At 42.1% G+C, this 18,110-nt stretch overlaps 1 protein-coding gene across 21 annotated transcripts in view; it reads left to right on the top strand.

The window, feature by feature from the left end:
• The window catches only part of LOC105465975 (potassium calcium-activated channel subfamily M alpha 1), a 763,404-nt gene that overhangs the window by 409,840 nt on the left and 335,454 nt on the right, over nt 1-18,110 (top strand). Inside the window, exon 1 of one of the 21 annotated variants that reach the window (XM_071068798.1) lies at nt 8,702-8,778. The exons of the other annotated variants lie outside the window; for them this stretch is intronic. Within the exon in view, the coding sequence (XP_070924899.1) occupies nt 8,717-8,778 (62 nt within the window). The 5' untranslated portion in view covers nt 8,702-8,716. Of the gene's footprint in view, nt 1-8,701; nt 8,779-18,110 lie in introns of those variants that run through there. 21 annotated transcript variants of the gene reach the window in all.

Here is an 18,110-nt window from a genome sequence, read left to right as displayed (position 1 = left end):
ATCTCTTAGTTTTGATTATTACATTGTTTTCATGTTGGTTATAAATAGAACAGCAATATGTACCTACAGCAGGGGCAAGAACCCTCCCGGCAATGTTCCAATGTTCGCAACCTGTTATTAGTCCATGACCCTTCCTGAAAAATCATAAAAACAGCATGCCCTCTTTTAATATTATTTGGCATTTCAAAAGAGATTAAATACCATGTCTAAAATCACAAAGGACTGTTAGAATTTGCCTTTTCCAGCTGTGTAGAGTCCCCCTTCCTCCCCTAGATTCTGGGAGAATAGGGCCTTCTGCAATCACAGGCACATGTCACTTGGCAACAGGGGCCCCCAGGGCGTTGACGGGAAGATGCCTCCTAAGCTTGGATCTGCGGCCTTTGTGGGTGGCATCACTGGGTTGTTTACTCAGAGCCCAGGGTCCAGGTGAGACAACTGGCCTGCAAGAGGGGCCCACAGCACTGTCTGAGCTATAGACAGACCTCAGCAGTTCTGGTTTCAAAGACAGTTGCCACGCTCCTCCATTTGGCCTGTGGCCTCCATAGCCCCGTGGTGCCTGCCAGCTCCCAGTTCCCGTCTCCTCCTGGGGCCACAGGAAGAAGGCCACAAAAGCCTCTTCAGTGGTGGTGGCACAGTGGCCGGCAGCCCTGTGGGCACCCGCGGCAGCTACAGGAAGTTCTCATGCTTCCTGCTGTGTGGTTCAAAGAGAGGCGAAGTGTTTCCACTGCACTCCACAGGCCTGTGTGGGGAGGAGGAGGCTCTCAGGTGGGAGAATGCTAGAGAATTACTGGGGACACTAGACATGGTTTTTGCTGTGACTTCAGAAGCAGGGCCTGTTTAGAGCTTCTGTTTTTCCTGGCCGTGGGGGAGTCCCCTGGGGCAGGTGGAGAAAGATGGGTCATGTTTCACCTTTCCACCTATTCTTGCTGAAATGATACCCCATCTTTCTAGTAGTTCCTGCCTTTGTTTAGACATACAGATGGCCAGACTGAAGCCCAAGAGGAAATGGATGTGCCCAAGACAGCCCAGTTTGTCAGCTTCAATGCCAGTCTTTTTGCTGCATTGCCTATTCTCCCCTGGCCATTCTCACATTGCTCAGTTTCTCTCTGGCCAGTGTGCCTGCCCGTTGACATTCTCCCCTCTTTCAGGACGTTGCAGGGGAGGACTCTGTAAGGCAACCATCACCAAGTCAAACTGAATATATATAGTCCAGCATTGCCAACTGGATTCACTTTATTCATTCACTCATTAAATATTTTGAGCCTTTTGTGCACCATGCTCTGTGCTGGGTGCTAGGACCATAGAAGTAAACAGAAAAAGTTTCCCACCTTCAAAGGGCTCCTCGTCTCACATGGTATCTGACAAGTGGGAGCAGCGGTGCCAACAACAGCACAGGAAGTATGTTGAGTGCTTACTATTCTAGTCCGTGTTCTAAGCATTTTCTTTTTATTAACTCTCCTGAGCCTTACCCAAGTCTGTGAGATGGGTGCTGTCATCATTGACATTTGATAGATGAGGACATTAGGGTGCAGATTAACTAAGTAGCTCCCACAGAGTCGCATAAGGAATGGGTGACACCTCCAAGATCTGAATCCCAGGAACTCTGGCTTTGGGGATAGGTGTTCTGAGTTGGCACTGCAATGGGAGTGAGTCAAGGGGAGGGGTGGTCAGCACTTCAGGAGGGTGAGGAAGAGCTCCTGGGAGGAGCTGGTGCCTGAGTGGGGTCCTAAGTGTTCCCACGGTGTCCTAGTTTTCAGTTTTGGTGAGAAGCAGCCTGGCTTTCCTGAGCTCTGGGCTGGGTCTTTGGGAGCTGGGCTTGTCCTGCAGCCCCTGTCTTGTGGTGTAAAGACCGTCATAGAAAAGGCAAGTTCATCAGGGTCCTGCCTTTGCATCTAGGGGCTTGAAAGCTGTACTGAAAAGAGGAGATGTGAAATCCACATGCTCAGCTCCATCCTCAAAACTCTACTTCTAATCACTCATTTGGGACTGTAAGTTTTTTAGAAACTGTTCAGAAGGAATGTGGCTCCTCTCCCAGTCTGGGGCTATGGGCCACGGGCCTAGGTCACACCTTGCTGGTCAGGACAGCAACTGGAATAAATGACTCCCTATTTTGGGAGCAAATACATGTAAGGCTAATTAGGTCTGCTGAACCCCAGGTGTATCTCGGTCTGTGGAACTGTACCATCCCAGATATGGAGCAAATATGGCAAAGTGAGAGGCAGAAACAGCGGTTGAGAATGGCTGGCTCAAGGGCAGCACCTCTTCCCTGGGCCTGACTTCAGCAGCGGGCAGATGGCAGAGGCATGGCAGAGCAAGCAATCTGAGCCCTTCTGTAGCTGCTGGGTCCGTGCTGGAAGAGGCTTCTCTGTTCTGGAACTTCTCTCATGGCAGTTGGATATTTGAAGTCTTGAAGGCTTCCACATACTTTCCAGATCTCTGACTCACTGGGCTGTTTGATTCTTTGCATGAACCAGTACCACCAAGACTTCACTTTCCTCTTCTCTTTGTCCATGACCTCTACCAGATCCAAGCACACCCTCCTTGGAACTATGCTATCTGCCACTGTGCGGCGTAAAGAAGTCATCTGTGGTTAGAAGACGGTGCCTCACCATTGAGGAAGGAAAGGAGGCATGCAAATCAGAGAGGGCAAAACACTCACATTTGAGAAAATGAACTTGTATTCTAGCAAGCTCCATCGCTCTGACCCTCCTGGCTTCTGAGTTTTCTGTCACCACGTCTGTCTGTATGGCCGATCAAGACTATATCCCATCTTGGATGTCATGGGATTCTCATATTTTATTCATTCTAGACACACTCTGATTATTCTGCACTTTCTTTTAAACTTGTTTGGGGGACAAACAGCTTTTATAGCTGGGAAGTGAGGTTGATAATAAAGACTTTAAAGACAAAAAATACAGATGGGCAGGGGTTAACTGAGCAGTACCAAGATGAACATGGGGCTGGGTTAATGTCATCTGAAAAGCCAATACACTATGTGTCACAACATGGTTTGAGAAAAAACTACAACTTCTATGAGGAGCCTTCCAAATTAAAATTCTGGGTTTTTTTTGTTTTTTGTTTTTTGTTTTCTGAGACGGAGACTTGCTCTGTCACCCAGAGCTGGAGTGCAATGATGCGATCTCAGCTCACTGCAACCTCTGCTTCCTAGGTTCAAACAATTCTCCTGCCTCAGCCTCCCGGGCAGCTCGGACTACAGGTGCGAGCCACCACGCCCGGCTAATTTTTTGTATTTTTAGTAGAGACATGGTTTCACCATGTTGGCCAGGCTGGTCTGGAACTCCTGACCTCATGATTCGCCTGCCTCAGCCTCCCAAAGTGCTGAGATTACAGGTGTGAATCACCACACCCAGCCCCAAATTAAAATTCTTTATAGCCAAAGAGAAATAATAAAATGATTTTAGTGCATTTAAACTCTCCAGTAGCATGCCCACAATCCAATCAATATAAAATCAGATACATAGAGAATGGCAGTCAGCTTCAATCCTCTGCCTGTCTCAGAAAATAAAACTGAAGTTCTCTTTTTCTGGGAGTGAGGCAACCTTGCCATGAGAAATGGAAATGCAAAGGTGGGGTCCTCTTGGCCTGCGTTTTGTTGGCCTGTTCTCTGGAGTCAGGAATCTAGCCCATGCAACAGGAGCAGATTAATCAACTTCAGGATGTTTTTGAAGTCATTGATGCTGTTCTGGAAGTCCCAACAGCCAAAAGATCTAGAAGCATCTAATTGATATTTACCCCAGAGCAGCCAACTGACCCAGGTAGAACCTGAAAATATTTGGATCTTGCAGAAGGACTGCTGGCATCTGGCTGTGCAGACTCCCTGGGGTCATTTCAGTGCCCTGACTGTGATGCAGCTTCACATTGTACATGATTGAAATGTTTAGACTTTTCTTATCACATTATGTTGGGAGTAGTGGGTAGAGACAGTAGAAGAATAGAGGGTTAGAGGCTTAGTTTAAATCAGATTGGGCATGCCACTATAAGATCTATAAAAAGGTTTATAATCTAATATGATGCTCATAAAGAGTGCTCTTCCAATCTGATTCTTATGGATTTCCCACGGGTGATCCCAATCTGATTGTCTTTGTAGTACAGTGACCTTCATCTTTAGCAAAGCCAGAAATGCAGCTCCCAAAGACAGAACAGCGTCTCTGCTCCTGAGCCTAGATCTGCCTTTTTTCTCTCTCTTGTAGAGAGGATTTTCATTTTGCCCTTTCTATATACAAATGCTATGTGCTTTCTCATATTATTTTGTATAGACACCCAGTAATCCTGTGATGAAGGAGTTATGATGATCACCATTTTACAGATGATGAAACAGGCTCAGAGAATTTGACACTTGTCTAAATTCATGGAGCTCATAAGTGACAGAGCTGGGATTTGAACCTGCATCTCTCTGGCTCCTAAGCCTGGTCTCTGTCACTCTGCATCATAAATGTTCCTTGTGATGCAGTGTTTAGGTGGGTACAGTCTAGTCTTTTAATGCTTAATGCTGTTTTGGGTGATTGGGGAGAACATAGACTTTCTTGAGAATTTGATGAAAATTGGACCTCTGGATGGGCAGGGAGTCAGGAAGTACCCTACCCCCACAATTTTTTGTTCGTTTTTAATTTTTAATTTTTGTGGGTATATCACAAGTGTATATATTTATGGAGTACATGACCTGTTTTGATACAAGCACTCAATATGTAATAATCACATCATGGAGAATGGGGTATCCATCCCCTAGAGCATTTATCCTTTGTGTTACAAACAATCCAATTACACTCCTGCAGTTATTTTAAAATGTACAATTAGGTTACTATTGACTATAATCACCCTCTTGCGCTATCAAATAGTAGGTCTTACTCATTTTTTCTGATTTGTTTTTGCACCCACCCCCGCAATTTTGCATATAATTTCAGCTAGCTCATGCGGTCCCTGAAGCCCATCTATGGATTATTTAGGCTTAGGGCAGGCCTGGCTCCCAGGCTAAGCTAATTAGGGTCTTGGGAAGATTCATTAAATTTTTTTAAAGAAAAAGCTTGAGTGATTAGAAGGTCATTTCCAGAAATTTCCTTTTGGCTTTTCAGGAATAAAGAGACTGGGTGAGGAGAGAGGAGGATGGTAAGGAGAAGAGGAACTGGATGGAAGGCGTGAAGAAATTATCTAGCAAGCAGTAAAAGCAATTTGCATTTGTGAATAATTAAGGTTGTTCAGACCCTACGGACTTGGCTAAAGCACCATTTGCTAGCAGTTTCTTTTCAGGTTAAAATTAATTGGAGTGTTGGTTTATTTATCTTTTCCCTTGGTGAATCAAATGACTCATCCTGATTGATAAACCTTCCACCTATCCACTCTCTATTAAGACCTGTGGGGGCTAGTGATTGATAATTTTATTGAGTTCCCCAGGGGCATTATTTGTAGAACCCAGTTGCTAGTGGTAGGTCAGTGACTGTTAGAGACGTCTCAGAACCCCAGAAGCTCTGGTTTCTATGAAAAGAGAAAACAGGTACCCAAGAGTTGGGTGTCACTTATGTCTTGAGGCAGACTTTTTAGCAGAAACTGGAATGTATGGCTAAGGGGGTAAAAAGGACCAGATCCAAGAGCTTGGGGATTTTTAGATTTCAAAACTAGGTAGAGTTTCAAACTCCCCAGGAAGGGAAGAGAGGGCTACTAACACAACCTTCTCCTCTTGTGTCTAGAAAAGACCCCTTGAGACCACTATTAGAATGGCCCCTTCGTATGCACAAAAACGACCCAGATTTTCTTCTTATCACTTATCTCCTCTCCTAGAAGTTTTAAAATCTCCTGACATTTCAAAAATAAATGACAAGGAGACATTTTTCCCAGCCTAGCTCTGAGAAAGGCAGTACATCCATCCCAGACCCTGCTGCCAGGGGTTGGAGCCACTGCAGAGGAAATCTGACCCCATGGACATCTAAGCAGGCCACAGAGCACATGGCTGCCCCTGTGGCTCTAGATTCTGACCACATGGAGTAGACTCAAACTCCAGCCTTAACCAGTGGTGTGACTTTGAGCAAATCAGCCTAGCAGTAAAAGCACAGCTTTGGTGTCAAGCTGCCCGAGTTCAAGTTCTCCTTAATTACTCACCAACTAAGTGACCTTATTTCACCTCTTTCCTGTGCCTCAGCTTCTTCATTTGTAATATGAAGACAACATAAATAGTAACACAAAAAAGGTGTTATGAGGATTAATTGAGTTAACATATAAAAGCACTCAGAACAGTGCCTGATATGTGTAGAGGGCTGGAAGGGCACCCTTCACGAATTTTAGTTATTATTATTTAAGCTCCCTAAGTTTCAAGGTCTCCACTTGTAGAATGGAGCTGATAATGGGGATTTTATGAGCATAATGAGAAGATACACCTAAGTGCTTAGAAAACAATGCTGCCAGACAGAGCATGGCTGCTCAGCCAGTGTTCAGCAATCACGAGTTACCACGTTAGTGATGCGAAACAGACCGGGATCTTCTTACAGTTCCCATATGGATTAAGACTTGAGGTTGCTAAATTAGCCAGGTGTGGTAGTGGGCACCTGTAGTCCCAGCTACTTGGGAGACTGAGGCAGGAGAATTGCTTGAACCAGGGGGGCAGAGCTTGCAGCGAGCCAAGATTGCGCCACTGCACTCCAACCTGGGCGACAGAGCAAAACTCCGTCTCAAAAGCAAAACAAAACAACAACAAAAAAAAACAGTTGAGGTTGCTGAGAAATCATATGGTGGGTGGAGACTTTAAAACACTGATCTTTTTTTACTTTCTTTGCCCTTATAAGCTTTGGCACTAACTGCAGCTGCTGGGTTTAGGGCTCAGGCCAAAGCCACCACACCTAAGAACTCTTAGAACCCAAGACCCCAGGCTGGTATGGATATGGAATGTACACCTCTCTCTTCTGCCCCTACTCCACTAGTTTAAGCAGAGTGAGAGCCTGAGTGCGCCTGAGTCCTATGTCTATTAACTTTTTATTGTCAGTTCACTGGTAATAGTCCTTCAAAGAAATGAATGTCTTAGGGTCCTTCTTAGAAGCATGTCGTCACGATTGTATTAAGCTGATGGAAAGCAGAACAACAACAAAAACAAAAACAACATTCCTTTCTAAACCTTGTGGTCCAAAGGGTAAAGGGAATTTATTAAGCGTATCTCTGAAGCAGAAGCTCTGGAGGCATGGCTGCTGTGCTGATTCTCTGGGAAAGTGGTGATATGGAGTCATATTTGTCACTAGACGAAATGAACCAGGAGGGCACTTCAAGAACAGAGGATCTGAAAGAATTTGGGCTAGCTCTAAAAAATTTATTAAATTAAATAAAAAAATAAGGTCGGGCACGGTAGCTTATGCCTGTAATCCCAGCACTTTGGGAGGCCAAGGCGGGCAGATCACTTGAGGCCAAGAGTTTGAGACCAGCCTGGCCAATACAATGAAATCCCATCTCTACCCAAAATACAAAAATTAGCCGGATATAGTGGCGTGCACGTGTGATCCCAGCTACTTGTGAGGCTGAGGCATGAGAATCACTTGAACCCAGGAAGCAGAGGTTGCAGTGAGTCAAAATTGCACCACTCTACTCCAGCCTGGTCGATGGAGTGAGACTCTGTCTCAATAAATAAATAAATAAATCCAACAGTCTCATATATTTTGAAATGAGACCACATTAAAGAAAGGACGTTTTTGGGATCATGAATATTTGCGGGCTCTACATGGGATTGGTTGAGTCAAGTGGTGGTGACGCTTAGGTCAGATGAGACTCTTACTGGGGTGCAAGTGAAAATGCCTGCAGGAGCCAGACTGGATGCAAGGCTTAAGAAGTAGTGGGGACCAGGAGGCATGTCTTCAGGAGCATCTACTCAACTCCAGTGACTTATTCCCCAGTGGGAACATGGAGTATGTCTTGCAGATCTTTTATTCATTCAAGTAGTTCTGCAAATCCATTTTAAGAAATGTAACACTTTTGATTTTTGAAACCTGTATGGGTGGCCATTTTGTAACCTTTGACTGTAGAAGACCAGGGAACTAGTGACATTGTAATTTGCAAGGAGGCCATGGGGTGTCATTTGGGAATGGAGTACTGGACTCCTTCAACTTCTCCCTCCCTCTCAACTGTCAGGAGAGAAGGGTTCAGGGCTTTTGGTTATCCAAGGGAGATACTTTTCTCCTCTGAACTTCCCCACCCACTCAAATAATCTCCTTCAATAGTGATCCTAGAATTCCATACCTGAGAAGCATCCTCTCAACCGTCCCATTGTGTTGAGATATATATTTAAAGTATTATGGAAATGGCTATTATAAGTGGCATAGATAGTTTATATTGTTAAGCCTTTATAAAGCATTTTGGTCTTATGACATTCCTGTACATCAAGAATCCCAGGGGGTTATTGAACTTTTATGTGCAAGTAGGCTCCTCTTGAGAAGAATAACAAGTAAATTCAAAAGAGAGGCTGAGAATCAACTATTCTCAACAAAAATAAATTTTTCTCATTACAAAAGTTTCCATCACAATGTTCTTGTTGAATTTACAATAGGGTTTAGTTCGTAAATCAATTTGATCTACACATAATTTTCAAGAAAGCATCTGCAGCATAAATTGAGGTGCACCTGCACTTCATACCACTTTTTTCTTCTTTTGTTTCTCATTTTCCACTTTGTTCTGTCTGTGTCATCTGTAAGTATCTCTATGTTTTCATTCGGCAGCTCCTGGAGACTTCATGGCAAACCAACATATTGAACTCAGGAAATTCAAGGGTGGCCAAGAATATTCTCCAGAAATGTACTGTAATTCATATCCCTTTATACATACCAGTTGATGTTGGGAGAAGGTGGCCATGTGAGAAGTAAGGCCTGAGATGATGGCACTGATGGGCATCTACATCTCTAAAGCTGACAGAGGAAAAATTGGGCTTAGAAAAAAATTTAGTTTTCTTCTTTGTTTAGTTTTTTTGTTAGTTTGTTTTTTGTTGTTTTTTTTTTTTTTTTTTTTGAGACAGAGTCGCCCAGGTTGGAGTGCAGTGGCATGATCTCAGCTCACTGCAGTCTCCACCTTCCTGGTTCAAGTGATTCTCCTGCCTCAGCCTCCCGAGTAGCTGGGACCACAGGCACACACCACCACACCTGGCTAATTTTTGTATTTTTAGTAGAGACAGGGTTTTGTCATGTTGGCCAAGCTGGTCTCAATCTCCTGACCTCAGGTGATCCGCCCACCTTGGCCTCCCAAAGTGCTGGAATTATAGGCGTGAGCCACCATGCCTGGCCAAAAATTCAGTTTTTGCTTACAAGGTTTCTGCATCTGAACTGTTCATTCATAACACAGGGACAGAGCAGAGACCTGGAGACATGGCTTAGGATCCTGGCTCTGCCACTTAAGAACTGTGGGAACTTTCTGTAGCCCATGCCCTTGTCTATAAAATGAGGAATATAATGCTTATCTTGAAGGGTAGTTGTTGAGGATTAAATGAATGATGTGATGATGTGCACAGAGTCAATACCATATATAAAGCCAATATCCAGCTTATAATACTCATTTGATACAATTTTTTTTCTTATGAATGAATAAGTTCATGGTTAGTACATTCTCTTTAAAGAAATAATTCTAATTTAGAAAGCTTCAGAAGTTGCTACCTAGATCTGACAACAGCTACATGTACTATATTTTACTAATTCTAAGATACAATTTTTTCATAGTTTAAAATCTCCAAAATCAGGAAGTGCCTCATCATTCATGACTTCTTATGGCTATAATTGGTAAACATTTTCTTTCTTGGTAGCATATAAAACAGTGGCTTACTTTTTTGTTGGTGGCAACTTAGATTCCATAGACTAACTCAGCGACGTTAACTAACTTGAGCTGCTGCTGTTCGCCTTCTCTTTCTCCCCCTTCTCTCACCCTTCCTTCCCACTTCCCCTCCTCCCCTCTTCTTCTTCATAGTTGTATTGAAATACATTTCATCTACTATATAATTCACTCATTTAAAGTGATTTCTAGTATAGTCACAGAGTTGTGCAACTATCACCGCAATCTAATTCCAGAACATTTTCAACACCCCAGAAAGAAACCCTGTATCAATTGGTAATCATTCCACATTTCCCAGTCCCCCAATCTTCTCAGCCCTAGGCAACTATTCATCTACTTTCTGTCTCTATAGAGTTGCCTGTTCTAGACATTTCATACAAATGGAGTTTTGTAATACGTGGCTTTTTGTGACTTCCTTCTTTCAATTAGCATGATGTTTTCAAGATAGAAATGGAGGCTAAGAAGTCTAAGATCAAGGCAACAGCATGGTCAATTTCTGGTGAGGGCTCTCTTCAGGCTTGCAGATGGCCAACTTCTTGCTGTGTCCTCACATGGCAGAGAGAGAGAGAGAGAGAGGGAGAGGGAGAGGTGTTGGGGGAGGGACAAGCTCACTGCTCACTAGTTTCTGTTCTTACAAGGACATTAATCCCATCATAAGGCCCCACTCTTATGACCTGATTAGACCTAATTATCTCCCAAAGGCCCCAGCTCCAAATACCATAACACTGGGGATTGAAGCTTCAACATATGAATTTGGGGGAATGCAATCCAGTTCATAGCATATCAAGATATGGTATCTCGATGTTTAACTTTTTGAGTAGCTTTTAGCTAATTTTATTATCTCTGCTCTGGCCCTGGCTTTCATCATGGCCCTTATAAGTTTACCATGAGGCTCATAGTCTGCATATTATAGATGCCAACACCATAGTCATTTATTTATTTATCTGATGAAAGTTAATTACCTGATCTATACTAGATACTGTAAATAAGTAAAACAGTAAATGTAATCAGGGAACATTTACAGTCTAGAGAAGGAGACAGGCCAAAAAAAAAAAAAAGCAAAAGTAAAAGACAGACAAAACAAAACAGGTGCAATCTGTAATCATGCTCAGAAGATAAAAGAGAAGACCATCCCAACAGAAGAGGACACTGGCTTGATCTAGTGGGATGGTGAAGTAGGGAAATTAAAGAGGAGAAAGACATTTTGGACATGACATCCTGATGGATTGGATGTGGAGCGAATGGAGGGAGGAATCAGGGTCCTTCTAGCCTTCTAGTGTTTGGCTTCAATGACAGGTCGCTGGTGGTAGCATTTACTGGGAAGGGAGGGGCTACACTGGGGAATAAGGGCTGCACTGGGGAGAAATCAGGATTTCCATCTTGGATACGTTCAGTTTAAGAAGTTTGTGACACCCAAAAGAGAAGATGTCAAACAGCAAGGTGGATAATTGAGTCCAGAACTCAGAAGAGAGGAATCATATTACATTTGGAAATTACAAAGATGACTTTGAATGCCTGTGAGTTGATGGTGCCATCTTGGGAAAGAATGTAGAGAGAGGAGAGAAGGTGCCCAGGGTGAAGGCAAGAGGATGCCCAACATTTAGAGGGTGAGTAAAGCAGGAGGAGGCTGGATGGGAAACTGAGGAAGGTCACATGCAGGGCGAGGAGATGTCAGAAGCCTGAGGAGGAGAGGGTTTCGAGCAGAGGGAGTAGCCAATTGCTAAACTGTTGAGACAGAGGGAAGGTAAGGGTCCAGGGTCATCTGTGGAGTTTGTGACAGGGATGTTGCTGGTTTCTTTGATATTGAAGATCTAGTGAGTAGAGGGAGGGCCTGATCGAAACAGGCTAAAGGTTGGAGCCTGCAACAGTCTCTGGAAATGTGGTTGGCTATGGAGGACAGTTGAGCAAGCTTATATTTTGGCAGCAGAGCTCCAGCAGCAAGGGAGAGCTTGCTATAGCAACACAGTACAGTTAGACAGTATAGGGCGGAAAGAGTGTCTGTGGAGGGCATGGTGTGTTATGAATGAAGAAGCAGAGGATGTGCTGGGCGCCTGTGAGTGCAGTGTTGGAGAGCTGCTGGTAGGAAAAAAAGTGTAACCAGCCTGATTCTTTTATGTGACTTTTAATGACATGATGAGGTGAGGCCATCCACTGAGCGTGATGGTGCAGAAAAGAACATGGGAGGTTGGAGGAGAGAAGAAAAACAGTGAAATAGTGGCCTTGGAAAATTGGAAAGCAAACCAATTCAAGAAAAATAGCAGTTTGCCAGTCAGTATGGAGTGTCAATTTGCAGTTTGAGATCATGAATTTAAAGCGAAACCAGTCATTTCCCTTGTGTGGTTTTATTCAGGAACTTTCAGCTTTCCAAGGCTGGTGTGAAGCAGGGCTGAGAGCTTCTGTTATGGAAGGAGGGTGCTGCCCAGGGATGATGACAATGGTGGACTATGGGAATTAGGCTGGACAAGGAGGGTTGCGAGGTAAGGCAGGGAGCAGATGGCTGGCCAGGGGAGCGATGTTGGGGGAGGTGTCCAGAATTTGGAGATTTCTCTGAGGTTGGGGAAGGGTCCCAGTGGGGAGCACGTGAACAGGTGAGCACAAGGATGAGAGGTTGCTGTTGATGAATGGGGTGTTTGAGGCCGAGATATCAGAAACACTACAGTTGCTGCTTTCATCATGTGGTACATACACATTTCATGATGAAATAATGTGGTCCAGAGCAAGATCATGGAGGTGGGTGGGTGGCGTGGAGGAAAGGAAAGGGTCACCGACAATCAGCAGAGCAAGGACCTGGGAGGCCAGCACATCTGGTGGTTGATCTATGTCCCGGTGATTAAGATGACTGGAGTTGGGGTGGAGAGGGCAGACTGAGAGCTGGGAGTTATGTCCCAGGCCATAATCACTAGGCCCACTTGTAATTGTGTGTGTGATCACCAGACATTTTCCAACCCTATCTTTTTGCGTCCTGATTACAATTTCAGATTTAAACCTGTCATGCAGGAATGACTGTTTCAGATATGTGAGTCCATCTCTTGCTGCTCCTTTCTGTCTAAGGGCTGGTTGTATTGGTGATTTGGTTCTTGAAGATGTGGGTGCTCCTGCCCTCATGAGGACCTTCCTTAGGCCTCCCCTGCTGCCTTTGATTCCCGTGGAGTATGAAAGTTGAAGGCTATATTAGGGGGATAAATATGATGAGCAAGTCCAAGTATAGGTGCTAAAGGCTACTTTCCAGGTCTCCAACTTTAGCTGTGCTCCATTCAGGCAGGGTTAGAGCCATGTTTGCTCTTTGCAGAGTACCCTGTGAATGTTATACATCATAATTGTATCATTACACGTCATAACAATAGGATTTCAACTGTTATTATTGCACATTCTAATTATGTGATTACTCAGTCTTTCACCAATTATGTAATTAGATTTAATTACACCAATTGCACAAATAAACGATAGTCAACTACAAATTACTTAAAATAAAATCCAGAACTATGCATACGTCGGCAATTGCCCCGAAAACAAGAATAGAAAATACAAGGAAAGGAAGAAGACTTATGAAACCAATTAGCAAGTGAAAGGAATGACGTGATTTGGATAGATCTTTAAGGATAATGGCAGGGAATCATCTCATCTAGAAGTTTCCTGTCATTTTTTGTTTTTTTTTCCTCTGACGAAGTGTGGTAGAAGGAATTGGAGATGTCAAAGTCAAGAGTGCTGATTCCTTTTGGCTGTGCCTTGAAGCAGAGATTGCTTTCATTTCCTTAACCATACAGCTTAATGAGGAAGGGGGAAAAGAAGACAGCAAGAGAGAGAAAAGAGCAAGAGACACTGAGCAGGGGAGGGAGAGGAGGAGAGAGAGAGGATATTAACAAGTTGGCATTTCATAATTAAAAATAGTACACATATAGTACTTTTAAAAATATATGTTTTTAATTTCAGCTTTTATTTTAGATACAGGGGGTACATATGCAGGTTTGTTATGTGAGTATATTGCACCCAGGTAGTGAGCATAGTACCCAATAGGTAGTTTTTCAACCCACAGTCCCCTCCCTCCCCTCTCTAGTAGTCCATAGTATATAGTATTCCCATGTTTATGTCCATGTGTGCTCAGTGCTCAGCTCCCACTTATAAGTGAGAACATGCAGTATTTGGTTTTCTGTTTCTGTGTTAATTTGTTTAGGATTATGGCCTCCAAATCCATTCATGTTACCACAAAAGACATGATTTCAGTCTTTTTTATGGCTGTGTAGTATTCCATGATGTGTATGTACCACATTTTCTTTATTTAGTCCACCATTGATGGGCACCTAGGTTGATTCAATGTATTTGCTACTGTGAAATTGCATGGCAATGAGCATGTAGGTGCATGTGTCATTTTGGTATAATGATCTAGTTTCCTTCAGGTATATACTCAGTAGTGAGATTGTTGGGCTGAATGGTAGCTCTGATTTAAATGTTTTGAGAAATTTCCAAACTGCTTTCCACGTTGGCTGAACAAATTCACATTCCTACCAACAGTGTGTAAGCATTCCCTTTTCTCCGCAGCCTTGCCAGCATCTGTTGTTTTTTGACTTTTTAGTAATAGCCATTCTAACTGGTGGGAGATGGTATCTCGTTGTGGTTTAAATTTGTATTTCTCTGATGATTAGTGATGATAGGCAATTTTTCATGTTTGTTAGCCACTTGTATGTCTTCTTTTGAGAAGTGTCAGTTCATGTCTTTGTCCATTTTTTTAGTGGGATTATTTGCTTGTCAATTTTTTTAAGTTCCTTATAGATCCTGGTTATTAGACCTTTTTCAGATGCATAGTTTGTGCATATTTTCTCTCATTCTATCAGTTGTCTTTTTACTTTGTTGGTAGTTTCTTTTGCTGTGCAGAAGCTCTTTAATTTAATTAGGTCCCACTTGTCAATTTTCGTTTTTGTTACAGTTGCTTTTAGGGACTTAGTAAAAAATTATTTGCCAAGGGTGGTGTTGCGATGGGTATTTCCCAGGCTTTCTTCAAGGATTTTATAGTTTGAGGTCTTATATTTAAATCTTTAATCCATTTTGAGTTAATTTTTGTATGTGGTGAAATGTAAGAGTCCAGTTTCATTCTTCTACATATGGTTAGCAGTTATACCTACACTATTTATTTAATAGAGAGTCCCTTCCCCACTGCTTGTTTTTGTCAGCCTTGTTGAAAATCAGATGGCTCTAGATGTGTGCCTTTATTTCTGTGTTCTCTGTTCTGTTACACTGATCTATAGGTCTGTTTTTTTTTACCAGTACCATGCTGTTTTGGTTACTGTAGCCTTATAGTATATTTGAAGTCAGGTAGTTTGATGCCTCCAGCTTTGTTTGTTTGTTTTGTTGTTGTCATTGTTTATAATTGCTTTGGCTACTCAGGCTCTTTTATGGAGTCATATGAACTTTAGAATAGTGTTTTCTAATTCTGTGAAGAATGACATTGGTAGTTTGATAGGAATAGTGTTGAATCTGTAAATTGCTTTAGGTAGTATGGCCATTGTAACAATACTCAGTCTTCCTATCCATGAGCATGAAATGTTTTTCCATTTATTTGTGTTGTCTCTGACTTCTTTCAGCAGTGTTTCGTAGTTCTCCACATAGAGATCTTTCGCTTCCTTTTTTAGCTGTGTTCCTAGGTATTTTATTTTCTTTGTGGCTATTGTCAATGGGACTGTGTTCTTGATTTGACTCTCAGCATGGATGTTGTTGGTGTGTAGAAATGCTACCGATTTTTGTACATTGATTTTGTATCCTGAAACCTTGCTAAAATCATTGATGAGTTATAGTAGTCTTTTGTAAGAGTCTTTGGGGTTTTCTAAGTAAAGAATAATATTATCAGTCAAGAAAGATAATTTAACTTCTTCTTTTCCTATTGGGTTGCCTTTTATTTCTTTCTCTTGCCTGATTGCTCTGGCTAGGGCTTGCAATGCCATATTGAATAGGAGTAATGAGAGCGGGAGTCTTTGTTTTGTTCCTGTTCTCAGGGGATATGCTTGTAGCTTTGCCCATTCAGTATGATGTTGGTTGTGGGTTTGTCATAGATGGTTTTTATTATTTTGAGGTATGTTTGATGCTTACTCTTTTCAAAGTTTCTATAATGAAGGGATGTTAGATTTAATCAAAATCTTTTTCTGAGGCTATTGAGATCATCATGTGTTTTGCTTTAAATTCTGTTTATAATATAAATCACATTTATTGATTTGCACATACTGAACCAACCTTGCATCCCAGGGATAAAACATACTTGGTTGTGGTTAATTAACTTTTTGATGTGTCGCTGGATTTGATTTGCCAGTATTTTGTTGAGGATTTTTGCATCTATGTTCATCAGGGATATTGGCCTAATAATTTTCTTTTTTTGTTGTGTCTCTGCCATCTTTTGGTATAAAGATGATGCTGGCTTCATATAATGCATCAGGGAAGAGCCCTTCCTCCTCAATGTTTTGGCATAGTTGCAGTAGGATTGGTACCAGTTCCTTGCACATCTGGTAGAATGTGGCTGTGAACCCATCTGATCCGGGACTTTTTCTTTTTTGGTTGGTAGGTTTTTTTAAATTACTGATTCCATTTCAGAGCTTGTTATTGGTCTGTTCAGGTTTTCACTTTCTTCCTAGTTCAATCTTGAGAGGTTGTATGTTTCCAGGAATTTATCCATTTCCTCTAGATTTTCTAATTTGTGTGCATAGAGGTATTCATAATAGTCTTTGAGAATCTTTTGTAATTCTGTGGGATCAGTTGTGATGTCATCTGTGTCATTTCTGATTGCACTTATTTGAATCTTCTCTCTTTTTTTGTTAATGTGGCCAGCTGTCTAGCATTCTTGTATATTCTTTCGAAGAGCCAACTCTTGGTTTCTTTGATCATTTGTATGAAAAATGGTAGTACAATATATTTTAATGTGGAGAACAAGAGTCCATGTTAAGGTTCAAATTTATGATTCTCCCTTGGATTAGTTTCCTAAACCCCTTTTGAGTTTATTATCTGAACCTAGAACTTTAGAGCCAGTACTCTATCATGTTCTGTTCCAGCAAAATTTGCGAGATCAAAAATTAATAGGTGAGAAACCAAGAATTTGGTACATGAATAAATGTCATACTCTGTTGTTTTTCTTTTCCATTACCGCAGGTTACTGAGTAGTTTTGATCCAAGGTGCCTATAAGAATTCAAAAACTTGGGGCTGTGTCACAGGTGTGACCATTTTTTTTTTTTTCCTATGAAGACATTGTAGAGGGTGGTCTTTTTCTGGAGAATAGGTTTTCTCTGTTGTAACTCCCAGAGGTGAGAAAAGAACAGTGACAGCTGCCCTAGGCACAGAGTTCACTCAGCTGCTTCTGTGCCTAGAGAAAGGACTAACCCAGAGCTTCTAGAGAGAAGAGGCAATGGGACAGTTCTGTGGAGGCGGTAGTGTGCACACATCTGGGAGAGTGGGCATGCTACACTTGCACTCTTCCAAAGAGAGATAATTGTTAGGTGCCATTTAAGCATATATATACTTAGGAGAAATTACCCACTGAGCTTGGCCAAGTACTGCATAACCATAGAACACCAGCATTGCTCAGCAACTTCCCCAGGATATTACAGCAGTTGACAGGATGACGATTACTTCATAAGAACACATAATAGTTGGTGCGTGTACTTACACTACTATAAAAATAGGTCTTGATGCTATAGAGGGTCACATTGGGGAATCAGTGTATTTGGTTAGCTCTTGCCTGTGCATGAAAAACTAATAGTCTACGTAACTGCAATAACACAAATAAGGACAAAATATAGTTTTAAATATAGAATTAAGCCATTTTATTTTGGGCTTTTCTACTGTATGTTTGTCTATGGAATCCCATAAGATGGACAGTAGATGCTAAAGAGCTTTAATCTAGACATATTCATCTGTCCTTAGGTTTCCACATAGCTCCAGGATTGCATTTGATTTTTTTGCTCTTCTATCATGGACTTTCATTTCTATATGCAGGTTTTTAAAATGTTTTATTTACTTATCATTTATTTTTACAGACAAGGTCTTGCTATGTTGCCCAGGCCGGAGTTCTGTGATCATAACTTACTGCAGTCTCGAGCCAGGATTATAAGCATGTGCCACCATACCTGGCTCTGCATGCAGGTTTAATGCCTGTTGAGGTCAACCCATAGCAGTGGAAGGTGGCCCCTAGAATAGAGTAGTGCTGTTACATTGGGCATTTGAGCAAACAAACCCTGGGAAATTGGAACCAAGAGAAGGGAATCAAGCTGGAATTTTGCAGCCTAAATATTCATTCTCATCTACAAAAATCCACCAGAACAAATAAGGTTAAACTGAT

The sequence above is a fragment of the Macaca nemestrina genome, chromosome 9 (assembly GCF_043159975.1).
Source record: "Macaca nemestrina isolate mMacNem1 chromosome 9, mMacNem.hap1, whole genome shotgun sequence".
Lineage (NCBI taxonomy): Eukaryota > Metazoa > Chordata > Mammalia > Primates > Cercopithecidae > Macaca > Macaca nemestrina.
This window is presented reverse-complemented; position numbering and strand designations above follow the sequence as displayed.